The sequence below is a fragment of the Chlamydotis macqueenii genome, chromosome 12 (assembly GCF_036417535.1).
Source record: "Chlamydotis macqueenii isolate bChlMac1 chromosome 12, bChlMac1.mat, whole genome shotgun sequence".
Lineage (NCBI taxonomy): Eukaryota > Metazoa > Chordata > Aves > Otidiformes > Otididae > Chlamydotis > Chlamydotis macqueenii.
This window is the reverse complement of record NC_141567.1, coordinates 15,460,068-15,483,166: the sequence shown is the minus strand read 5'-3', so window position 1 is coordinate 15,483,166 and position 23,099 is coordinate 15,460,068. Positions and strand designations below refer to the sequence as shown.

At 41.0% G+C, this 23,099-nt stretch overlaps 1 protein-coding gene across 3 annotated transcripts in view; it reads left to right on the top strand.

The window, feature by feature from the left end:
- MYO9A (myosin IXA) overlaps positions 1-23,099 on the top strand; it is a 183,755-nt gene that overhangs the window by 32,225 nt on the left and 128,431 nt on the right. For all 3 annotated transcript variants that reach the window (XM_086757146.1, XM_086757145.1, XM_086757144.1), the window contains exon 2: positions 1,392-2,313. In XM_086757146.1, coding sequence (XP_086613272.1) covers positions 1,471-2,313 — 843 coding nt within the window. In that variant the 5' untranslated portion in view covers positions 1,392-1,470. The remainder of the gene's footprint in view (positions 1-1,391; positions 2,314-23,099) is intronic.

Here is a 23,099-nt window from a genome sequence, read left to right as displayed (position 1 = left end):
GTCAGTACAAGGTTCTCATCGCCGGGACTGTGGCATCAAAGCATCAGGCGTATCAGCAGTGTGTGCTCTAGGATGGGTGCAGCTGCAGGATTCGTGTGTTCCTTTACAGTGTGAGAGAACTTGGAGCTTTTGACCACTAAGTAATTCAATTTAAAAACTTGTGACTAAGCAAATAATTGTGTTTCAAGAGTAATTTTGAACAGTGTTCAGAAAGGTCTTTGAATTGACAAAGAAGGCATTTTCCGTTGGTTGGAGTATGCCCTTAAGGTGGTGTTTTAAAGTTGGGTTTTTTTTTTTTAAGTTAGCATTTTATGCAACTGTTCAGAATCTCAAGAGGTTTAATACCATCTAGAAAATATATAATTTATATATATCGGTGTCCTGGTTCTGGCCAGGATAGAGTTAATATTTACCTGAGCTGGGTGGAGAACTGAAGCTGGTAGCCCCTATGGCTGGGATAGTTAACTAATTAGCTAACAGCTGGGGTTAATTTACCCAAATTAGCCAAAGGGCTATTCCATCCCATCTGACATCATGCTCAGTATATAAGTGAGGAGGGTGCTGAAGGGAGGCCCTCCTAGTTGGAAGAGACTGGATGTGGAGATCTGTTGTGAGCTATTGTACTGTATTTGTGTTCCATCACTCTATTGTTTTCTTCTGTCATTACTGTTAAATTTACTTTTTGTTCAATCTCAACCCGCGTGTTTGGTTTTTTTTTTTCCTGGTTTTCTTTTGTTTGTCAAATCTCCTCCTATTCTCTCGGAGAGTGGGGGGAGTGAGAGAGAGACTGCGTAGTCTGGTCCCCGTTGGGGCTGAACTACGACAATCGGTAAGTCTCAGTGTTGGGAAAGTCAAGGGATGTTTTCCAAAGTCATGGTTAGCTGACTGGTGCTTTCCCTAAGTTGGCGTGAAGTATGCAAACATGGAAATGGAGCCACTAACTTTTAAGTAAGTTATTTGGCAATATTCAGCAATAAGGCTGTTGCAACTTCTGACATGAGGAGAATCCAGTATTGATTCAGTAGGTTGTCTGGTATGGTGCTCACAAAATAATTGATCTCTGTAAAATACATGGAAAATCAGAGGGTCTTTCTGAACCTTTGATGCTTCGGAGTCAGGGAAAAATAAACAAAAGCTTGAGGTGCTGTGGGCAGTTACATCTGAGAAGAGGGGAGCCTGAGGTGTGGGTAGTGTTTGTGTGTTAAATACCTTTATTAATTACAACTTTGGTGTGTGAAAACCCTGCTCTCTTTTCAGATGTTGGTTGGGAATAATAATTTGGTATTGTCACTTGAGTTGCTCCATTGCATTTTATGGTACACGTCAACCGTTTTTCAAGGTTCCCTGCCAAGATGAAGCACCTAACTTATTTTTGTTTTGCTTTGTTTTAGCATTGTTAACATGATGACCTGACAAAATATAGGATGGTCCTGACTATGCCGCGCAGGGACTGATGGGAAAGGATCCAATATGAGTGTAAATGATGTTGGAGGAAGACGACGCTTTGAGGATAGCGAGTACACGCTGCACATATACCCTGGGAGCATTGCAGAAGGGACTATCTACTGCCCCATCACCGCCAGGAAAACTTCCACGGCCGCTGAGGTGATCGATTCGCTCATTAATAAACTTCAGCTCGAGAAAACAAAATGTTATGTCCTTGCCGAAGTGAAGGAGTTTGGTGGGGAGGAATGGATCCTCAACCCTACGGACTGCCCGGTCCAGCGTATGATGCTGTGGCCTCGTATGGCCCTGGAGAACCGCATAAGCAGCGACGATTATCGCTTCCTCCTGCGGGAGAAGAACCTGGATGGGTCCATTCACTATGGGAGCCTCCAGTCCTGGCTGCGGGTGACGGAGGAGCGCCGCAGGATGGTGGAGCGTGGCTTTCTTCCCCAGCCGCAGCAGAAGGAGTATGATGACTTGTGCAGCCTGCCAGACTTGAACGAGAAAACGCTTCTGGAAAATCTCAGAAACCGCTTCAAGCAAGAAAAAATCTACACCTATGTAGGCAGCATCCTCATCGTTATTAACCCATTTAAGTTTCTACCTATTTATAACCCCAAGTATGTCAAGATGTATGACAACCATCAGCTGGGAAAGCTGGAGCCCCATATTTATGCTGTGGCAGACGTGGCTTACCATGCCATGCTTCAGCGGAGGAAGAACCAGTGCATTGTGATTTCGGGAGAGAGCGGGTCGGGAAAGACACAGAGCACCAACTTTCTGATTCATCACCTCACCGCCCTCAGCCAGAAGGGATTTGCTAGTGGAGTAGAACAGATTATTCTTGGAGCTGGACCAGTGCTTGAGGTAAGATGAAAACGATAGTAGCGTGGAAACTTTTTAACAGTGCAAAGTAAAAACCCTAAGTAGTTGGGGCTTTTATTGTGACACTGGTCTGAGGTTATCTGGTAAATGCTGATAATAAAGTTACAACAGTATTAGTGATAAGAGAAGATTGTGTTTCTGCCCATAGAATCATACCTGCTTCAAAAAAACCCCCAAAAAATTAAAGTACAGCAAATAACTTTCTGACAAATTTAGTAATGCTTCATTTTCACTCAAGTGTTTCTTAATACTGGTATATCTCGGTGATTTTTTTTTTCAGTTTGAAATTGGAAATGAAAAAGCCTTTATTGAATTATCGGCAGCCTTTCTTTGTGGTACATTGCAAAGAGAATTGATTGTGCGTAGAGTACTGGTAATGTTGTGTTTGGGGAGTTTCTGTGCACTCCACTGAGCTTGGGGAAGAGATCAAAGGTAATTTTCATGGTCAAAATTTTACGTTCTAATCATAGATAGTTGATTTGAGCCGTGCAATTAGTTATTTTATGAGGACTTTTCCTGTGTGTGAAGAGAGATTAGATGAACTGCACCATTAACTTTGCAGTTATGAAACTCCAAAGAGGGATACAAGCATTCATTAATTAATTTGCCTTGTGTTTGCCCTGTAACTCTGAAATTGTTGAATCATAGAAGGAGTAGTGCTCATGGATGTCTTGGCTAAGCATAAGCGAACAGCTTTATTTTTCTCCTGTTGTTCAAGAGACGATGGAGCTGTTTCTTTCTGGAGTTGGTGAGAAAATACCACTCCAGGTGACCACATTAATTTAAGAAAATGAGTATGAAAACTATTGCATTCCACCTCCAATCTTGTTATTTATTTGAAATATTTGCATGCCTGTTTGCTTGTTGGTGTGCTTTTCATTTGTTGTCTCATGTTGGACTAAGGTCCACTTCATAGTTCTCCTAAGTAGTGTTGGACAGAGAGTCTCAGTCTAGCTTAGATTTCCAGAGAAATGGAGAACTGGAGAAGAGAGATCTCTGTGAAAGAGAAGGTAAAAGGAAGTTTGGGGAATGTTTTTTTTTCTTAAGTTTTGTTTTTTTTCAGGAAGAGGTAAAATAGTCCAGTTGCAGACCTGCCTGAGCCTCAGGTACTGAAAGTCCACCAGTGCAGTTCCTTAAATGAACAACTGTTCTGCCTACTTGAAAGATTAAATATTTTCTGGTTTTCCCTCCGAAATACAGACTTATACTCATTGCTTGTAGTCAAACAAGCTTATGTCTGGAGGCAAGAAACAGGATGTCCACGAGCTGTTTTTTTTTTTTTTTCTTTTTCTGCTTGCTGTTATTTTATGCTATTGAGCAGGGAGAATAGGGTGCAACCAATTTCAGGATGGTGGAATACAAAGATCCCTGTTTTTTAGGATCCCTGTTGTTACCCCTGTGTTACGGATTCTGAATTTTCAGTCTCCTTGCTTGGCTCTTGAACGGAGGGCAGCAGCGCTGACAGTTTGCTGGTGATGCTGCGTTGGTGACGGCCCCTTATCCCTTCCTGGGAACTGTTGTGTGCGCTGCGATTAGGTACAGAGGAGCGATGCACTGAGCCTTCTTGCTTTCCTTTCACAAGATCTGCAGCTGTTTTTATGAAGAAAAAAAATGTGAATCGTATCTGTTATTTCTTTTGCTTTTGGAACAGAAGGTTGCATTCCTTCGCTCTGGCAGCTGGACGGCTGCTGTTGCGCTTCCCGTGCTGCCTCCAGATCTCCTGGAGAAAGCGAGGGTAATCCAGAATTTCTTCTGCTCTGCCAGTGCCAGTCCCAGATAGTCACAAATCATGCAGGCTGAAAGATAAGATGTGCATACTTCTGGTTTTCCTTCACTTCCTAAAATGTCCAAAATAAGAGATCTTCAGAGAAGGTCTGTGGTAAAGGGTTGTGCTGCCCTGTCACTCATCTGCAGATTTGACCTTTTGCTTGCCTTTGTGGTTGAAATACACTTTTCATGTCCCTGTAAGTTTAGAAGCCAAACTTGTGTATGGTTTTCTTTTATCTTTTTCTACTTTCTTCTAGCCTCCTTCGGACACCACCTTGGATTCCCTTGTTTTCTCTCTGCATATTTAAAATTGAATGATGTCAGCTCAGGCTTGTCTTTTGGGAGGCAGCGACATACCTCTTCATGCGGCAGCTTCTGGTGTAGGGAACTGAGCACAGCAAGTCAGAGTTTACTTGGACCTGTTAATCTCTTTCTCTCCCTGCTTGCGAAGCATTTCTGGAAGGACGGGTTTTTGCACCGAACCACCCATTCCTGGGAATCATTTGCAGTCATGTTCACACAGCAGGAACGGAAGAGGAACAAAATTAAGATTTTTTTTTTTTTTTTTTTCTTTCCCCTGCAGCTACACTGTTTTCCTAATTTACCTTTGTTTTTTGAATAGCCTCAGGTTGTTTGTGATTTTTTTTGTTGTTGTTGTTGCTTGCGATTCCTGTGAGCCTTGTCCAAGTGTACTTTTGGGGACAGCTGTCCAGGCAAGCTGTTCCTGTCATCTGAATGCGGTAATATCATCCAGTAGTTGTATGTAGCAGCAACTGCAGTTAGAGGCATGTGCTGAGACCAAGCGTGTGGTCTGAAGGTGTGTTTGACTTGAGTCCTGTGGATTTTCTTTTTTGTGCAATGGGGTTTAATAAGCAAGCTTTTTTGTAGTGGTGCTCCTTGGAGTGTTTGCAGTATGCCTTTTTTGTTTTGTAATAAATGATATTCTAACATTTACATACAAATTAGTGGTAAATGTTGTTACTTAAATACCATACTTATTTATCCGATAACAAGGTTCCAATTGGTTTAAAAAGGTGATTTTCTTTAGGTTTTTTTTTTTTTCCCCTCATTTTGTTATAAAGCACTTTTTTGTTTTTTTTTTTTTTTGCTACTGAAGATTGCCTTTTCACAAGGTATCCGTAGAGCTAAGCTTACCAAAATTTTGCTATTTGGCTGTTTAATTTCAAGACTGAGCTGCTAAAATTAAATTATTTTATGTAGTTGGCAAAGGAAGAGTTGCATGTGCTGCAGTTAGATTCTGTTTCTGGTAGACTTTGTGCAGTACTTCAGATGAAAACTTCATTGTGTTCCATCAGTGTTTCCATCAGAGACCCAGAGTGCATGACTTTGCTGCCGTGTCGGTAGTTTGGTTTTTTTGTTTAGGTGCCAACCCTAATTATTTAAGAAAGCATCAAGGAAGCGTGCCAGTCAGGCAAACGCTTGACTCCAACAGTTGCATTTTTTTTCGAGAGGGGAATAGGAGTGTTCTATAGGTGACTTATGCAGACCATAAAGTGTTTCTGTTTCATTTCTAATTCTCAAAGCCACAATTAAAGGTTTGCTCTAAAAAACCAAAATGTTACCACAGGACTTCCAGCTAAGGGTGGTGAGACACTGGAAGAGGTTGCACAGAGAAGTTGTGGATGCCCCATCATTGGATGTGTTTAAGGTCAGGTTGGACAGGTTGAACAACCGAATGTAGTGGAAAATGTCCTTGCCCATGGCAAGGTGGTTAGACTAGATGGTCTTTGAAGGACCCTTCCAACCCAGATCATTCTGTGGTTCAATTAGTGGTCTGTCGGGAGAACTGTGGTTTAGCCACAGGGCTGTTTTACCCCATAGGTAACTTGTTCATGTGAACTTAGGACGGTGTTTTAAGACTCTGTTTGCTCTTTAATTAGATTAACTGGAAACATCTAGATGAACTTTATATTTGGAAGCCCAGCTCGTTTTCATAGATTTAAATCTTTAGAGGTGGGCCGTTGATGTGCTGCTCCCCAGCCCTCCCTGGGATCATCACCCTGTGCCAGTGCACGATGCAGCTCATGAGCATCCTCTATTTGGTGCAAAGCGAGACATAAACCATGATAAACCATGCTTGACCTTGGCTGGGCTGTTTGAATGCACATTAATTTATTACATTGTGTTACTTTTTTCTTTTTCAGTTAGCAGCAGAAAACCAAAATTAGGAGATTGCTCCTGGGCCCAGGAACAAAGGTCCCCAGACAGGTATCGGATGAGCCTGGCTCTGAAGGAGTCTGCACCAGATTGTTTTATCATCTGTAACTTTGCCCAACATCTCATTTGTCACAAGAAGTACTGTGATGGTAGCTATAAAAAACAGACATGTTTTCTAAGCAGCTGTTTATGTGCATCTTCAAATGTCCTAGTGGGGATTTCTCAATTCCTTTAAAAAAAAAAAAAAAAAAAAAGCAAAAAGAAATGTTTCTGTGACAGGCTGAGGAACACTGCAGTGGTGGAGAGTATCTGTTGCTGTCCTTCACAGCTGATGTGCATCTGCAGCATCTGTACTGGAAAAAAAATAGAGTTGATTGCTTTAATTGCTTTTGAAAAAGAGCAGATAGCCTTTTGTAGTGGCAGCAATGCGATTTGCATTCCCAATAGGTCGTGGTTAGCATAGAAATGCTAGGAACAGCAACTGGAATGGCTTTTTAATTTCTGGAGCAATATTACACAATATGTGTGGGTTGGTTGTACGGGGAAGTTACAGCTTCAATATTAAGGTCTGGAAGTCTAAAAGCTGCTGCTTTTTTTTTTCTTTTTTTTTCAATCCCGATTGTTAGAGGAAAATGTAAACAGCACCTAAAAGATATTGAATTTCATTTTATAGGGCCTTGCTGTGGTAATGCCCAGACTCCTTCCCCCCTCGCACCGAGCTGCGCTAAGCTCCTGTAGCAGCAGCTGAAGAGCTGGCCACTGTTAGGTGCGAGGGAAAACGATACCTCGCTGCCAGCGTTGCAGTGGATGCTGCCGAATGTTTCCAGAGTTAAACAAAGAGCTATTCAGCGGAGTTTAAAAAAATCATTCAGCTAGAAGAATCGAGCGTGTCCTGGACTTTCAGTATATTTGGGTGGCATCGGACAACACAGGGATGCAAAAGCTGAACGTGCATGCATCCTCCACTGCTTCTCCCAGGCAATTTGGCCAGGTGCATGCAAGAGCTGTGCTGAACCCAGGTAGGACCCAACTTAGCCAGCAGATCCCACCCTGTTAACTCCGATGCACAGCCAGGATACGGGGATGCGTTTTTTCATTATAGCAAATTATGGTGCAATTATTTGCTTGTGAGAAAAGACATTTTCAAATCCAACATACTCATATTTTTACTTTGAACGATATTAATGGGAGGTAAAATTTGATGTGGGTTTTTTTTTCTTACTTACAGCAGTATTAATGGGAAGTGACCCAATTTCATTAAAATGGACTTTTAAAAACAAAATAGATATCTGATTTAGTTAATGAAGTTCAGTTTCCAGTACACTGATTTTAAGTCATTAGGTTGTATCTTGTGGCCCTGGAGGTTTAATATCTAAAAAATGGATTTATATAAGGAGGAGGGGGGGGGGAAATATTCTACTTGTTACTCACTTTTGATAATTTTCAACCTGTAATCTATACAATTATTATTGATCTCCTATATGCTCTGAGGTTGGGGTAGGTGTTGAATGCAGCAGCCAGGATTTTTTTCGCCTTGCCTTCTCCCCTCCCCAGTGCACGGAAGGGTTAGGGAGCGCGCAGGGCACAGAGATTATACAGATGATGCCTAATGTGGGAAGAATTTGTGCAGGCCTCTGCCGGCAGCACTGACACAAAGGAGTCATACAGCAAAGCTCATACACCAAATGCTTTTCACCAGCGCTTTCAAAATGCTGTTATTCTTTAGCTGGGGTTTTTTTACAGTTTCAGGCTCTGTATCAAACAGTGTCTTGTTAATCTGTTTCTCTGATGCTGAATTATTCAATATTTTCACTTTAGAGGCTTCCTGCAATATCCAGATTGGCTGTATCGGTGGCTGAGTTTAATATTACTTTTTTTTTTTTTTTTGCTATCTCCAGCAAACATTTTGTCTCCACTAAATCCAGTTTATTATGCTTAAATGACAGAAATTGTTATTTCTGACCTGAGATGACTGCAGGAAAATGGATTAGTTATTAAAGCAGGTTTATGAGAAGCTGCCTTTTTCTCCATCCTTAAGAATTAGCAGCTATTTTGTTTCCAGGAGGGAAATGCGAAATGAAACCCTGCCTTTGCTGGCTAGAGTGTTTGCCTTGCAAGGAACATTTTACTGAACCTGTGTGTCCAAGCACCTCTTTCCCTTCCTCCTCTGGTCCTTACTCTCTTGCCCTCTCTTTGGGGAAGCTGTTTTGTTTTGCCATTCATTCTCTTTCATGCTCTTATATTTTTATCCCTTTCTTTGGTTTTCTTTCACAGGTCTTTTAAGCTTTCACTTTTCTCTCTATTCATCTAGGTCTAGGTTTTCATAGATATTTAGATATTTTGTATTTAGAGATCTGGATTTTATAAATATCTGGATCTCCAGATATCCAGACTTTATTGACCCCATGATACCCGGGTATCTGTGTATCTAGAGTTTGTAGATATTTAGCTCTCTCTCTCTCTATATATATATGTATACATCTATACAATATAACCCTGAGTCTGACCTGAGCAGGGATCATGTATTCACGCTTGTGTGCAACCATAGCAAACCCAGATGATGCTCAGCATTATGTGGTATTAGAGAACAATTGACTTTCTTAATAGCATTTTCTTTGTCTTCCACTGACTTATTGCACCAATGTATCTGTCATTTGGTTTTATATTAAACTTTTTTAAAAATTTGGCTGTCAAGGTGCACGTGTTATAAAATGGGAAGCAAGGACCTCTTTTCTGAAAGCTTTTTGTTTCATTATTCATTATATATATTTATCAAATAGTATAATGATAATGTGATGCTGATAAGTAATGTTTTTGATCAAAGATTGTGCTGCTACTGCCCAGCAAGCCCTCCATGAGGACTAAGTATTGATGGCCAAGGTGCAGACCTCTTAATGTGCATAGTTAATATGGTGCTGTATTTTTCTAGTAATGGAATGAGAAATTAATGCTCTAGTAGGAATTTTGTTTCTTTCCCTCCTCCCTTCCAGTCAAAATACAGATTTTGTTTTTAGGACCATTTACTGAGACCCTTTTGAATTTTTTTGTGGCTGGGGAAGGCATATCGGATGTTGCGCACTAGGCCTGGGTGCTGGGCAGATGCCAGTGAGGTGCTGTGCTGCAGCTCGGTCGCCCTTGGTGGGGAGCGGAAGAGCCTGAGAACAGGGAGCCTTTGTAGGACAGGGACTACAGCCAGCTCCAGTGGTAGCAGTTGACAAATTTTGGCTTTTTAACCGTTTCTGCTGTCCCTGTGGCTTTTCCAAGCACAAAACATGAGTGCTCTTCACTAAACGTCTCTGGTGAGTGCATTTTGTTTTGCTGCCCGAGGAGCAATACCCTCCTTGTCTGCTCAGGGTGACAGGGTGATGGTCTCTTACTGAGCCATCGGAATTTGAACAAATTGTTTCCCAGGGCAGCAAATAACATTTCCTGAACCTGTACTCAGTATCTTCAAATGTGCGAGGCATTCCCTTCTTATTTATTGCACGGAAATTGTTACTGTCACTTTTTTTTTTGTACAGTGGAGAGACAGAGAAAACGTGGTTAGTTATGTGGGTTTTTTTTCCTTTTAATGTCTCCAGTGATTGTTGATTTATGTAAACCTGACGGAAGAGGGTTACTCCTAGAGTCGGTGCACGTGTTTGGCGCTTGCTCCTGTCTCTTCTTTGTTTCCCTGTATGAACCTGGCCAGCTCTGCAAGCGTTGTGTTTGTAAAGGGACTGAAGTACCTAGCAGCCCTTGATGGGAATTAACAATATGTATACATGCACACATTATATATGTGCATATACGCCCTGTTTATATGTTAGCAGGTGGCTCAGCACAACAGAGAGCCGTTGTGTGGAGGGGAGCAGTCAGTGCCGAGCCCGTGTGTGCAGCCCTGGGCTCTTACTGTGGATGAGCTCCCATCTGGTCCTGCAGCAGAAGACCGCAGTTGCATACAACCAAGATTTAGTTTGAATTGCAGCAGTTTTGGAGCAAAGAAACTGAAGTGGATTTAGTGGGGGGGGTCAAGAGGTTCCCTTGGAAGACCTCCTGCAGCAACTATAGCACTGTGGCAATGCAATGTATATGCCTTATTTCTCCGTGTGCTTCCTATAGGAGATGTCAAGGCGTTCATTGATGACTGTAAGTAGAGCATGAGCATCAGTGTGAATAGTGTTCATCATTTCGGGCGATATCAACAAAAATGTCCAAACCCAAGAACTACCAGGATGAGCTGTGTTAGCCATCTCTTCTACAGCTTGGAGAAGTTTGCATTTTCATAGTGATCCCAAAGTGCCTCCTGCTTTCACCAAAAAACTTTGCCAAATTCAACAGGAATAAATTGTAAAAACTAAGGCAATACAGCAAAGCATAGGCAGATAGCTACTTCAGAACGATGATCGATTTGTTGAGCCTCTAAGGTTAAATATTACATAGAATTTAAGTTAGTGGCGTACGTGGCAGAGGGTGATGGAGCAATCCTTCCCCAAACCTGTGTTGCACAAGTCTTGCTGAAGCTCAGGGCAGCAATTTGGGGTAGGCAAATAAAATCATTGTTTCCTCTGTTTGCGGAAAGGATCTGTGTTTACTGCAGCAGCTGATTCCAGCTCACTTTTATTCACTTAATTGAGGGATAAACGTTGTGCCAGACAGTTGAGCCTTTGGCTTTGTCGCAGTGATTGGGGATTTGGACTTTTGTGGGCAAAGACTGAGATAAAGGAGATGAAAGGACAAGCTGAATTTTAAGACTGGCTTCTTTCCGTTGAGTTTAAAACAGCCTGATCATTTTGCAGGTCACTTATTTTAGGGCATATAAAGCATTTTTAAAAGGATTATGTCAATTTTGCATCAGCGTGAGCAAGAAATTAATAAAGCTTTCAATTACTGGGATGGTTGGTGCCCGATGTGCGTTGCTGCTTGCTCCCGTGGAGCTTTGCGATGTAGGTCAGCACCACCTCTGTTTTGCAGAGAAGAGCCTTGGAGAGCGAGGTCCTTCTCCTTTGCCCACAGGGATGGCTGCGCTCAGCCGGATGAAGACTTCACCTCATCCCATCCCTGGGAGGACATTAAGCAGGGCAGGGTGATGCTTCCCTCTAGTCCCACTGCTTTGTCACCTGTGGCTCAGGGATCTCCTAAATCGGTGGCAGTCTTTGTCTGAAAAATCTGCATGGATTTTTTTTGTGTAGTCAAGCTGACAGCCAAAGCTTGTGATGACTGCCATAAATTGTCTTTGTTCCAGCCAGTACCATAGGAACAGCAGGATGCTGCTTGCTTTTTGGCTTACACCTGGCCAGCTCTACTGCTTGCTGCTCACCCAGTCACGATTTTCATAAAAATGCATCTTACAGCTATGTGAAAGCTAAAGTTTTTGGTAGGTCTTAATGACACAATTGATGAAAATGAATGATATCTACGTTATAGCTGCCATCCACCTACCCTGGTGCTTGTCAGCCACGGCAAAGCTGTCTGGATGTGAAATGAATTGTTTAATCTTCTTTGCTCTAAGTGCAGAGCGTTTTTAAAAGGGTATGCTTCTGTTTTCAAGAGTTCTGACCCTACGAACACCCGTAAGTAAAGCCAGGATAGAGGAAGGGATGGTACAATATTGTTTACGAGTCAAAATAATTCAAAATTTAGCAAAGCACAAGCCAAATTAGATGGTTGGCAGTTGTGGAATACCATTATTTATAGTCTTGGAAGCAAACGGTCTCCATTATTTCCGTTATAAAAGGTAGCAGGAAACCATATAATCCACAATAGGAGAAGTAGAGATCTGAGTAATTGTGATTATTTCTAATTTTAAGCATTGCTGGACATACTGAATGCTCTTGCATTTACCAAGATGGTTAATGTAATGTGGACCAGTTAATGCTCTTAAGGGCAGACTGGTAGCAGGGTATAATGTAGCGCTTACTGAGTAGTTCCTATTGAAATACTTAAATGCTGATGGCAACACAGTAAGAAAAGATTAATTTTGAGGAAAAAATGAAATAATTTTAATACCTTTTTAGAGTAATAAACTCTGTTTAAAACTGCCCCCTCCCCTCATTACCACTTTCAGGAAAGTGAGGTTGTAGAGGAGGAGAGCACGTGTCTCAAAAAAGAGCATGTGTACCACAAAACGCCAACGATGAGGCTGACTTTTTAAGTGAAATAAGAGGAAAAAAAAAAGTTCAGCAATTTCTGACCATAATGTAATTTAAAAAAAAAAATTTTTTTTTGCCGATGTTTTCCAGATCTGTAATATCCTTCTGTTTGATAGGAGGGAATAAGAATAGAAAATGGGATTCCTACGTAGCGATTTTGTGGTAAGGATCAAAGATTTACCGATTGTCCCAACACAGGCAGATTTACTTACAGTTTTTAATCGGGAGAAAAATCTTGGACAAGGAGCCGTGTGAGGGATGCCAAAAGAGAATGAAAGCATGTGGATAAAAATGTCACATCCAAGACAAGGGCAGAAAGTTAAAACTTTTTTATCAGTTTAAGATAAAACTGATCTGCTTTATCATTGAGGAAATCAGGAATTGTTTGGAGAAATGACAAGTTTGGGGAGCAAAGGTTTGGTGTGGTGGGTTGCGTTGGGAGCTGGATCCCAAATATGTGATGCTGGACTGCTTTCCAGAGCAGAGCAGATCTAATCGCTCCGGACTTCGGGGAAGCATCTGTGCTTGGAGAAGAAACAAAAAGAAAAAAAAAAAAGGAAAAAAAACCCAAAACAAAACAAGAAGAAAGAAAAAGAGAGATTCAATAATGTGAAATCTTTTTTTGAAGAATTACTGCTTTCTCTGAATTCAGGATATTTTAAAAACAGGCTCGTACGGGTAAGGTTTAGTGCTGAGTCTCTCTTATGGGAAAGTGCGGGGTTCAGTTGGGGGGTTTCTTCTTATATCTTACAAATGTCACTGTGAAATTGAATTATCCTTTAGTTAAGGAGATCCAGAAGATTGTCCTGAAGAGCAGAAAATTCCGTAATTTTGTTTGTTTGTTTGCAAAGTATATGTGGAGTGGGCTGCACCCGATGGAGCTAGGGAAGATTTGAGGTTGCCTCCTTAAAACAGCCTTCTCTACAAGGCTTATATCCACCTCTTTATTGAAATAAACTTTGCCAGCTTTAGAAATACACTTCTACGGTTTAATTTAAGGCTCTGAAAAATGTGAAGTTGGAGGTACTGGAGTTTATTTCTTCACTGCCTAGGCTACGGCGGCAGGAGCGGCCATGCTCAGAGGAATGTATTTGAATTATCAGGCTGAACTCTGCATTTCTGGGCCAGAGTTTTCTCGGTATTTGGAGGCCTCTGGGATAGAGGTAACCTTGCCAGCAGTTCATAAATTTGAGCCAGGCTTTTCCACCTTAGTCAGGAAATTCACGTTTGAGCTTTATTTAAGCTGGGATTCATGGTGATCTGATCCCAGCATGCTGCCAAACCCAACCTGCAATTTTAAAATTTTTTTAAATTTTTTTTTTTGGCATTTCTTTGCTCTTTTTTGTTTTAGCTGTCGTGTTTTGGATCGCTCCCTTCCCTCTTCATCACCTTTTTTTCCCAGAGCTGTTAAGCAGAAGCGGGTGAACGCATGCAATCACCCTGCAAAAAAGCCTCTCTGCTCATTCAAGGCGCGGCGATGGCGGCAGCGAGCAGAGGAGCAGCCGCAACCGCAGACCCAGCTCTGCCGGGTGCTACACAGTGGGATGCACTGTCCAGGATAAATTATAACGAGTAAAGATTTTTGATTTCTCCAGATGGCAGCTAGAGGAAAGCATGTGGTGGTGTTTTGCAAGCATTAAAAGATTATATGTGTGTGTATGCACACACATATATATGTGCAGAAGCACACACAAATCTGCATTACAGGTGTCATATAAAAGTTCAAAATAATGTAGATAATATCTACTATAATAATGTATGTAATAGAATATTAATAATATATATGCACACACAAAAAAGTCTGCATTGCAGATGTCATATGGAAGTCCAAAGTAATATATGTATCTAACATAACATCTACAATATTAATATAATAATAATAGCATCTTGGTGGTATTTTGCAAGCAAGTATTGGGAGATTGTGTGTGTGTGTGTGTATATATATGTATATGCACGAGGACACACACATCTGCATTGCAGGTGTCATAGAAGACCACAATAATATATATAATAATATCTACTGTAATAATGTATGTAATATAATAATAATAATATATACACACACAAAAAAATGCATTGCAAGTGTTATATAAAAGCCTAAAATACTTAATGAAGTAAAACGCTGCTTCGTTCTTATAAAAAGCATTATTTAAACTTTATTCTCAACCTTCAGAAGAATGCATGCAACAATACAAGTAAACCCTTTCTTGCTATGGAAAAGCACATCCATGATGATACTTAACTAATTAGCAGTGGAAACTTGTCTGATGTGTTAGTTATTGCATCTGTTAATGAAAGATGAGGTGTATTTTATATTGCTTGTTGTGTATGGGTGGCCCTGCCGAAAAACTGGAGATGCTACTCCAGTATATAGATGTATAACTGGGAGTTGAAAAGGGTGTCAAAGCTAACTTATAAATATTAAGTGAGTTTTAAAGGAATCTAAGTGAATCCCCCAGAAAAGCAGCTGGTCCATAGTGGGACGATGACCTATGATTCCCCGTGTGAACCTGGGAGCGGTGCTGTTGGTGTATCGGTTGCCCGTATGCAGCCGTGGTGTGGGCAGTGATTTTTGTGTAGCAGTTTGAGCACAATAAGGCTCACTTTACCCCCTTGCTTTTCTTTTTCTGCAGATTGAAGCAAAGAATAACCTACTTCTGCATCCTCTCTTAACTGCTACCTTATGTTTGCTTTAAATCAGAATACTCTATTGCCAGAAGATTTAAATTAGCAGTAAATGGGGAAAAAATAGTATTGTGGAGAGAGCAGAGACATGCAAAGACCTTTTCTTGCTTGTGAAGTGTGCCTAAAAATTCAACAAGGTGTGTCACCTGCCGTTTCAGTTGCCCATGCGTATAGCCAGTCAGTTCTTAAATCACCCGTGATTTACTGCTCGCTTTTGCATCATGTAGCTGCTTAAAATAGCTAACTCGGTCCTCCTCCTCCACATGTGCTGCAAATCGTGTAAATGAGGATGCACGTTTAATATTACCAGTGATACACACAGTGGTACTTCCTAAATTGCCTTATGTGCAGGTACACAAACTTCTTTTCTTTTTTTCGTATTCTCAGTGTAACAAGTGGGCATCCAAGATCCAGAAAGCCTGGATTAATCCTGGACTTGGGCTGCTTCAAAAGGGATTACAAACCATAATATTGGCATTAATGCTGCAAGATGGGAGCAAAGCTTTCCAAAGTGCTTACGCAGCACAAAAACTTTGCTGAAGGCTTCTGACTCGTGTGCTGCTTTCTGCTTTGGGCTGCGAAGGAGAAAACTGTGGTTTCTGGAGTTACGTCACAATTATAATATTTGTAACAATAGAGATGCAATATAAATAGCCTTATGACAGAAGGGAAATATATGAGTAATGGATGGGTGCGACCTGCCTCTTGCTGCCTTGGTTTTTGGTTCTGGCTTGTGCAACCCTTCTCTCTTTATAACATCTGGTTTTGATCTGCTACAGGAAAGCCAAGTAATTTCAATAAAACTGGGAGAAAACATAATGCTGTAAAAAAACCCCAAAACAAAACAAAAACCAAACCCAAGCTATTGATATTTGTCTGATTTTTCAAGTGGGGTTATTAATCAATTTTATCAGCCTCGGTTATTGACAGAGTGGATGCTGCTTTGGATGAGTAAATGCATCATCCGGTGGAGGATGCCATTTCAGTTTAATGAGGCCGGAGTGCTGTGTTTTTCCTTACAAGGGTCTGAAATGATAAATGAGTTGAGGTTGCTCTGAATTTGGGTGCATCGCTCACGGAATATCTCAGTGGAGCGCTGAAGCACAAAAGCAGTGTTGCTGATCAGAGCAGCCTTGTTTCAGTGGGACCAGCCATGTTGGCTTGAGGGTTAAGCACATGTAAAACTATAATATGTACATACTTTATATATTTATATGAATTTTTTATTTTTTTTTATCTTCCCCCCTAGGTCTGATCAAGGTTACCGTTTAGGCTTATTTTAAAGTTTAGAGATAGCATGGGTCAGCTTCTGCTTAATCTCCATGACATTAGCAGCGCAACCTCGCTAAGTTTTTAAATTGCACTTTATTGATCATCAGGCTTTTAAAGAAGTCCATAAGCTTTTAGCAAGGGCTTGTCGGCGTGTAAATGGAGTATTTGTCTTGCTACGTGCGGTGTTGACCCGAGCAGTCGGGCACTCGAGGAATATTTAGTAATTTTTTTTCCATTTAGGCTGCAAAACTCTTGAGGATCATTAGATTGACTGCTCCTACTCTCACTGGCTCTCTATTGCTGTGAAAGCTTCATTAAGCTATAATTATGAGTAAGCAAAATATTTCTGGTTTTCTGTATTAATCGTGGCTGTTTGGCAAGAGAAACGTAACTGGGAGAGGAAGGTTTTTGAATAACTAAGTAGTCTTACCTACTAGTGTAAGGCATAAAGGATCAGTGCAAGCAAATATTGAAGTCTATAGGAGCCCTAAGTTTGCATTTGGACTTTAATGGTTGTAGTTTAAAATTGCTTTATGATTATCACGTCAAAAGATCTTAAGCGCTAATTTTTCCAAAGAGTTTAATTAAGATTCTGGCTTTCAACTAGAAATTCAAAATGTAAAATAGGTTTGAACTTACTATTAAGTAAAAAGTAAAATAGGTTTGAGCTTAGTGTTAAGTTTTATACTTTGAGAGAAAACACTGAATTTCCATTTACTTGGTTTGATTCAAACCACACTTGATTTGACTTTGCCCCAGACTGCCAGATCTTCATTTTACTTAGGAGCAAAATTTCTTTGGAAAAGGATACGTGATTGGGGTAGGGCGCTTGAAATTGCTGAAAGTATTTCAAAAGAGATTTCGGCGGTGTTTTATTCCTTATTCCCATCCTGTTCCTCGCTGTTGAATGAGCTCAGTTTAATTGTGTGCATCTTGCTGTGGACTGGTGCCAGGGACGTGGGTAAGAGGATGCAAAAGCTGAACAGTTCAGTGAGTCGCTACTTAAACGTGTTGATAATTCAACGCGGAGACTTTCCTACTTCTTTCTACCTGTTGCATGAGTTGTCTTTGCATTTGTTTTCTGAAGTGGCACTGGAAGAATTGCAAATGTGGTGATAATTCCAAATCCACTTATACCACATATTTTTAGACTGGCTCAGGATCTTGGTCCTGTTGGGAATAGGGTCCCCCACGTATTTATGCCACGCGTCTTGGGGAGCAGCAGTGCATACATGGGAACCCCCTTAAGATGATACTCGTGCTCAGCATTGCTTATCTGTAGACTTTGATTTTGGAGCTCTTCTGGCACCAATTCCATCCTTTTTTCCTCTTTTATGTACAGTCCTCAATAGCATGGGATTTTTCCCATGCCTTGTTTAAACTTCCACCTCTATTTTAATTATTATAGTGACTTAAGACAGCTGATGAATTTTCAGTAGCTCCCGTCCACCTGGATCCAAGGGGAGAGATGGGGAATAAGTAGCAGAAAAAGGAGAGATGACCAGGGTAATAGCCTTGTGTATTGGATGCCGGAGGCCGGATGACCAAAGCCTTCCTGCTGAAATCTGGCCAGCGCGAGGTAGGACAATCATGCTGCTGTTCTCTTCAGGAATTATAAACAAGAGGATGAGGCTCAGCAAGAGAAAGAAAGGTTTCTTTCTGTATTTTTCCTTTTTGTCAGTTTTTAGCTTCCTCTTCCATCCTCCCTCTTCCTCCTGAACTGCAGGCAGAGCTATTTAGAGAAGAAATGCCGTTTTCACATGAGTTTAATTTTTTAACATAGTATTTTACTTGCTGATTCAAGTCAATAAAGAAATACACTTAATACTGTCTCTTTAAAGATGCAAACAAAACCCTCCTTAGTCACCACTAATGGTATATTTGTTTGGGTTTTATGAAGCCGCTTGGAGTGAGCAAGCAGAAGCAGTGTCCCCATTTTCTGATTCGGGATAAATGAATGTGCTCCAGTGATTTCTGCTACATCCTGCACTCATCTTTTTATGGAAAAAAGAAACAGAATAATAAGCAGCTGAAAAAAAAAATAAATTCACATCATCCCAAACGCAGCCAGAGTGGCTGGGTTTCTTGCTTTAACATCACTTTCGGGATGATGTGTTCCTTATTGTTTAAGGGAGGTATCTTTCAGCTCTACCCTCATAAAATCTCTACAAATCACTCCAAGCCATATGTGCTGAGACATTTTGACTATATTATGACAACCTGGGTGGTCATCTCCTTGGTGTTCTCAGCAGCTTCAGGTTTTGGTGATGTATAATGAGAATAAACAGGTTGCTGTCTGTCGGTGATAACTTTATAGCTCTGTGTATGGAGTAAAGGTGTTGGAAGTGAATAATATGTGACAAAGAAAGTGAGATCTGGATCTACAGTAGCCTCCAGCCTTTTTTTTTACCCGCTAAGACTGATACCTCCACATGTACTGAGTTTCATTACAGTAATATAAACCATCATCTCTGTAGTTCTGCCTTAATTAAAGGGAGATCAAAACATCAGAACTATGTGTTTTGATGTCTTCTTGTCTTGTGTTCTTTATTGAGAACACCAAAATTATGTATTGGATCAAACTTCATGAAGTCATGTTCACTGTCTGGAAGCTCTGTATCATCTAAGGGTGGTATGGGTGGTAGCTGTAGAATTAGGGTTGTGTCTGATCATCACACATTTTTTGCTCCATTTTGGGTCAAATCTCCAATGCAAAGTGTGTGGTTTGTGTCTGCTTTTTGCTTGTTGGTGTCTGAGTACTTGAAGTCTTGCAGCAATGTTGGATGTATGAAACCATCATAAAAATCAATACTTGAAGTGTTGCTAAAAATCCTGCCCGTTAATGGAAGGCAATGACCTGAGACTATTTTTCTTAATACACACATGAAAAAATGGAATGGAGTGAAGATGTTTTAGTCCTCACTTCATGATCTCTCTTGTTTGGCCAAGGTGGATGAAGAAGAGCTGCTGCTTATCTTCACATGGGGAGAAAGAGCAGTGAGGGCTCTGCACCCCCGGCATGCTGACCAGCATGTCTGCACACTGGGTGCACCAAGAGTAGGCTTGGTTTGACTCCTGAGGGGAACAAGCTCCCAGCGCACCATCCCAACCCCTCGGCGTTCTGCAAAGCCAAGTTAGGAAAAGGTGGATGACAGGAAAATACTGTTGCACAGTGTTTTGTGCTCTGTGGAAAGTTGGAGGACAAAAGCTCAGCACACTTCCCTTACTTTTGTTAATGCAGGGCTTTCTTTTTGTTGGATTTTTTTAAAAAAAGAGAAATCTAAAGACTGTTTTCAGAAGTACCAGCTTTGGCAGTATTGGAGAGTTCTGTGCAAAGTTAAATACATGATTTTGGCAGGCTGTGCTTTGAAGTGGAAGCTCATTCTCTGTACGGAGACCTCTTGCATGACAAATTGAATTACAGCACCGTGCCCGTCTCGTGCCGTGGGGCATCGGCTGTTCTGCGCTCGCAGTGCAGCTGTTCCTTTCTCTGTAGAGAGTGGATGGTATGATGTTGTATTGACCCCCAGCTCAGTAACCTTTTTCAGTTTATAGAAAAACATCTCCATCATGACCTCAAAAATACCCACATTTAATACCTTTAGAAAGGTGAAAATGGTACCTCTTTAGTTGTCCTGTTTTGCTTTATCTAACAGCTGAAAATACACATTTAAGCAGTTGCATCCTGTTCATAAATACCCAATGGGAGTATATTGATTTTTGAGACTTCTCTTTTGCTCCCTAAAAAATAATCAGTGCCAGCCATTGTTTTTCCTGGCAATTATCAAATATTCTGGTCACTGATAAGATAATTATTTTCAGTGCATCAGTCCAATCGGAAAGCTATTTCTTTTCAGTGTTGTGCACTGATGTGGCTCCTACAGGTGTTGTGGTCCATCCCCGGTAATGAGTAATAAGCACTTTTAAGCTCCCATTTCAGCATTTGAATTGGGCTAAAAAGGGGAAAAGACATTTTTTTTATGGATCAATCAGTTGTCCAAAGCTGCCTGTGACTGCTGAAACTTTGCAAGCGCTGGAAAACATCAGCCTGGCAGAGCTGCTGTGGTGTAAGCAGGTAATCATAACCTGTGTATAGTGCATGGAAATTTGATGCTGCAGCTTAGAAGCACTTGAAATTTTGGAGTTGCATCAAGAAGAGTTGCAGATTATTTATATAATCCTGCAGAAGAGCAGAGAAGGGCTGGACATGTGTACATTAACGTTTAACCTTGTCCTTGCTAATGTAATATTTTACGTGGCAGTAAATAAATGTGGTTTTTATTGTGTTGATTTAATGATAGAGCTCTTTTTTTTTTTTTTTTTTGAGAGGAGGATGTGTATTATTTTTTGTCTGTAACTAGCAGAAAGTAGCTGAGTTCTGAGAGGAAGCATAACACAGGCAGAAGCCAAGCTGGATCTCGCATTACGGTGGTATGTTTTTGTTGCTGCTAACATGTTTTTGTTTTTCTTCATTACACATATTTCTCTTGGGAAAAGCAGGAAAAATGTGTGTAAAATATACATGAGGATTCCGTGCATCTGCTAAGAGGTTCCAGATGGGAGGCATTACAGTAGGGACACTTTCTCCTGCCTTTTGATTTGTGACGTTGATTTTGGTGACAAACTGCAAGAAAATGTGTGAAGCCCAGAACAGTGAATGCTTCAATATTTTTTTAATTTTTTTTTTTTTACCTTTTTTGAGCTTTCCAAGTATGCACTGGAAAGTTGAAACTTCTTTTATAAACACTTACAGCCCCATGTAGAATCATTGTATTAAAAAAAGGAGAAAAATAGAGTTTTGAAGGGACTTTGAGAGGCCTTTTCCAGGGGCTGGAGGGAGTCCAAGGGTTGTACACCAGACCAGATGCCTCTCCCTAATTTAGAGACACATGGTTGGTGAGGAGGGGATAGAAGCTGGTGGAGATGCCTCTCCAAGGGTCGAGACTCTTGCCGATGGGTGATATTTCACTTCTGTGCTACGCAGTGCATCTTGGTTACAGCTGAAGTTGGCGTTGTGTTGAAGATGCCTTCTTCAAGACGACCTCCTCAAACTTTGATGGCTTGTTTACAGACTTGCCCTCAGACTGAAGCTCCACGGCTCCACCACCCAAAGCAAGCAGCATTGCAGCAAGAACCACAGCCCGGGCTCAGGCAAGCCATTGGCGGTGCCAACCTGTCATCACCAGCTCTTAAAATAAATGAGTCACAGCTTCAGCAAGCACTTGAGTGCTACTAGAGCTGTCAAAAAGTGACAATGGAGATAGGAGCTTGTGTATGGCAAAAAGTAGTGTCCTAAGGGAACGTAATCTCCTGCGTGAATGTTCTTGCATAACAAAACTATGTCTTAAAAAATAGTGCTTGGTTTGGGATGTTGTGTGTTGTACCATTTGAAACATCAGTGCTTCAAAGACAACAAGTTTCTGGCCAAAAAGACTTGAATCCCGTTACTTTTGTAAGTACGTGAAGCCATGGGTGAGGACTGCCTTTCTACAGCTGTCTGTAATGCTTGATGCACTAAAAAGCTATGGGAGTTGCTTTGGAGGCAGCAATTTACCCTCATCTTCTGCGGAGAACTGAATCATCTGGCTATTTGCATCGTTTTGGAAATGAAGTAATATTTTCTTTTAATGATGGCTTCATGGCAGGTGAGACACGAGTGGTTAACAGCTTTGGAGACTGAAAAGCCTCAACCTTGAGAAGGGTAATCCTGGTGCTGTGTCTGTCATCTTTTCCTTGGCTCAAGGGATGCGAGCTGCTGTATTACTTGCAGTAAGACTTTTTTTTTTTTTTTTTAAGTAAAGGAAATCAGCTGTGGTCCTGACACATGGCAGGGTTATTTCTAGCAATTCCAGAGAAGTTGTAATTGTGGCATCAGCTGTTTGTGATGCATTGCTGTACTTAACCTAGCTCTGTAAAAATGGATTATGCAAGGTGGGAAAACGATGGTATGACTTGACGTTGTAATATAGAATATAACCTGTTCGATAGTCACTTTAAATATGTATTAAGGTTTCTTTACCTGTCAATATTGTATTAGTGCTGTTTGTTTCTGCTGTAGTGCTTGTTTATGGTACTTGTATTGCCTAATGGGGGAGCGTGAAGTCTCCTCCCTAAGCCATAACTTGTTTCAGATTGTCGTTTTCTTGCTCTGTGGTTGTTTTATATCTCTATTGATACAAAAAAAATAATTTGAAGCTCCAGCTAAGGAGATTTTGCTCAGTCCTGAGCTGTGCTAGACACTTGCTATCTGCATCTGATGTAGTGAAGGTTGTTCTTTGGCTGTGGAATATAAAGGTTGGGAAGGGTAAGTGTGTAGAGACCGCTATGTTGAGCTTCCCAACTTCAATTTGGTATATTTCTGTAAATCCAAATCTGAACCTGGGCTGAAGACTTTTTTTTTCTTTTTTTTCTTTTTTTTTTTTTTTTTTTTTTCTTGTCTCCACCAAAACATTTGTTGGCCGATGTGAGTGAGCTTGCTGGAAAACATGTACATTTGGCTTTGGCTGCTCTTCCCAGGGCTGTCCACCCTACACATTAAAAAAAAAAAAAAAGTGTGAGCAGAGGACCAGGAGTGTAAGTCCGACCTTACAGATTTGTCAGCCTCTGCCTCCTGGATCCATCTATACTGGCATTGGCCGATGACCATCTGCCAACTTAGCCAGTTTTGTTTTGTTTTTTTTTTTTTTTTTCCCCATTACGGTACTTGCATAGGAAAATTGTCCCTGTCTGGGAAGA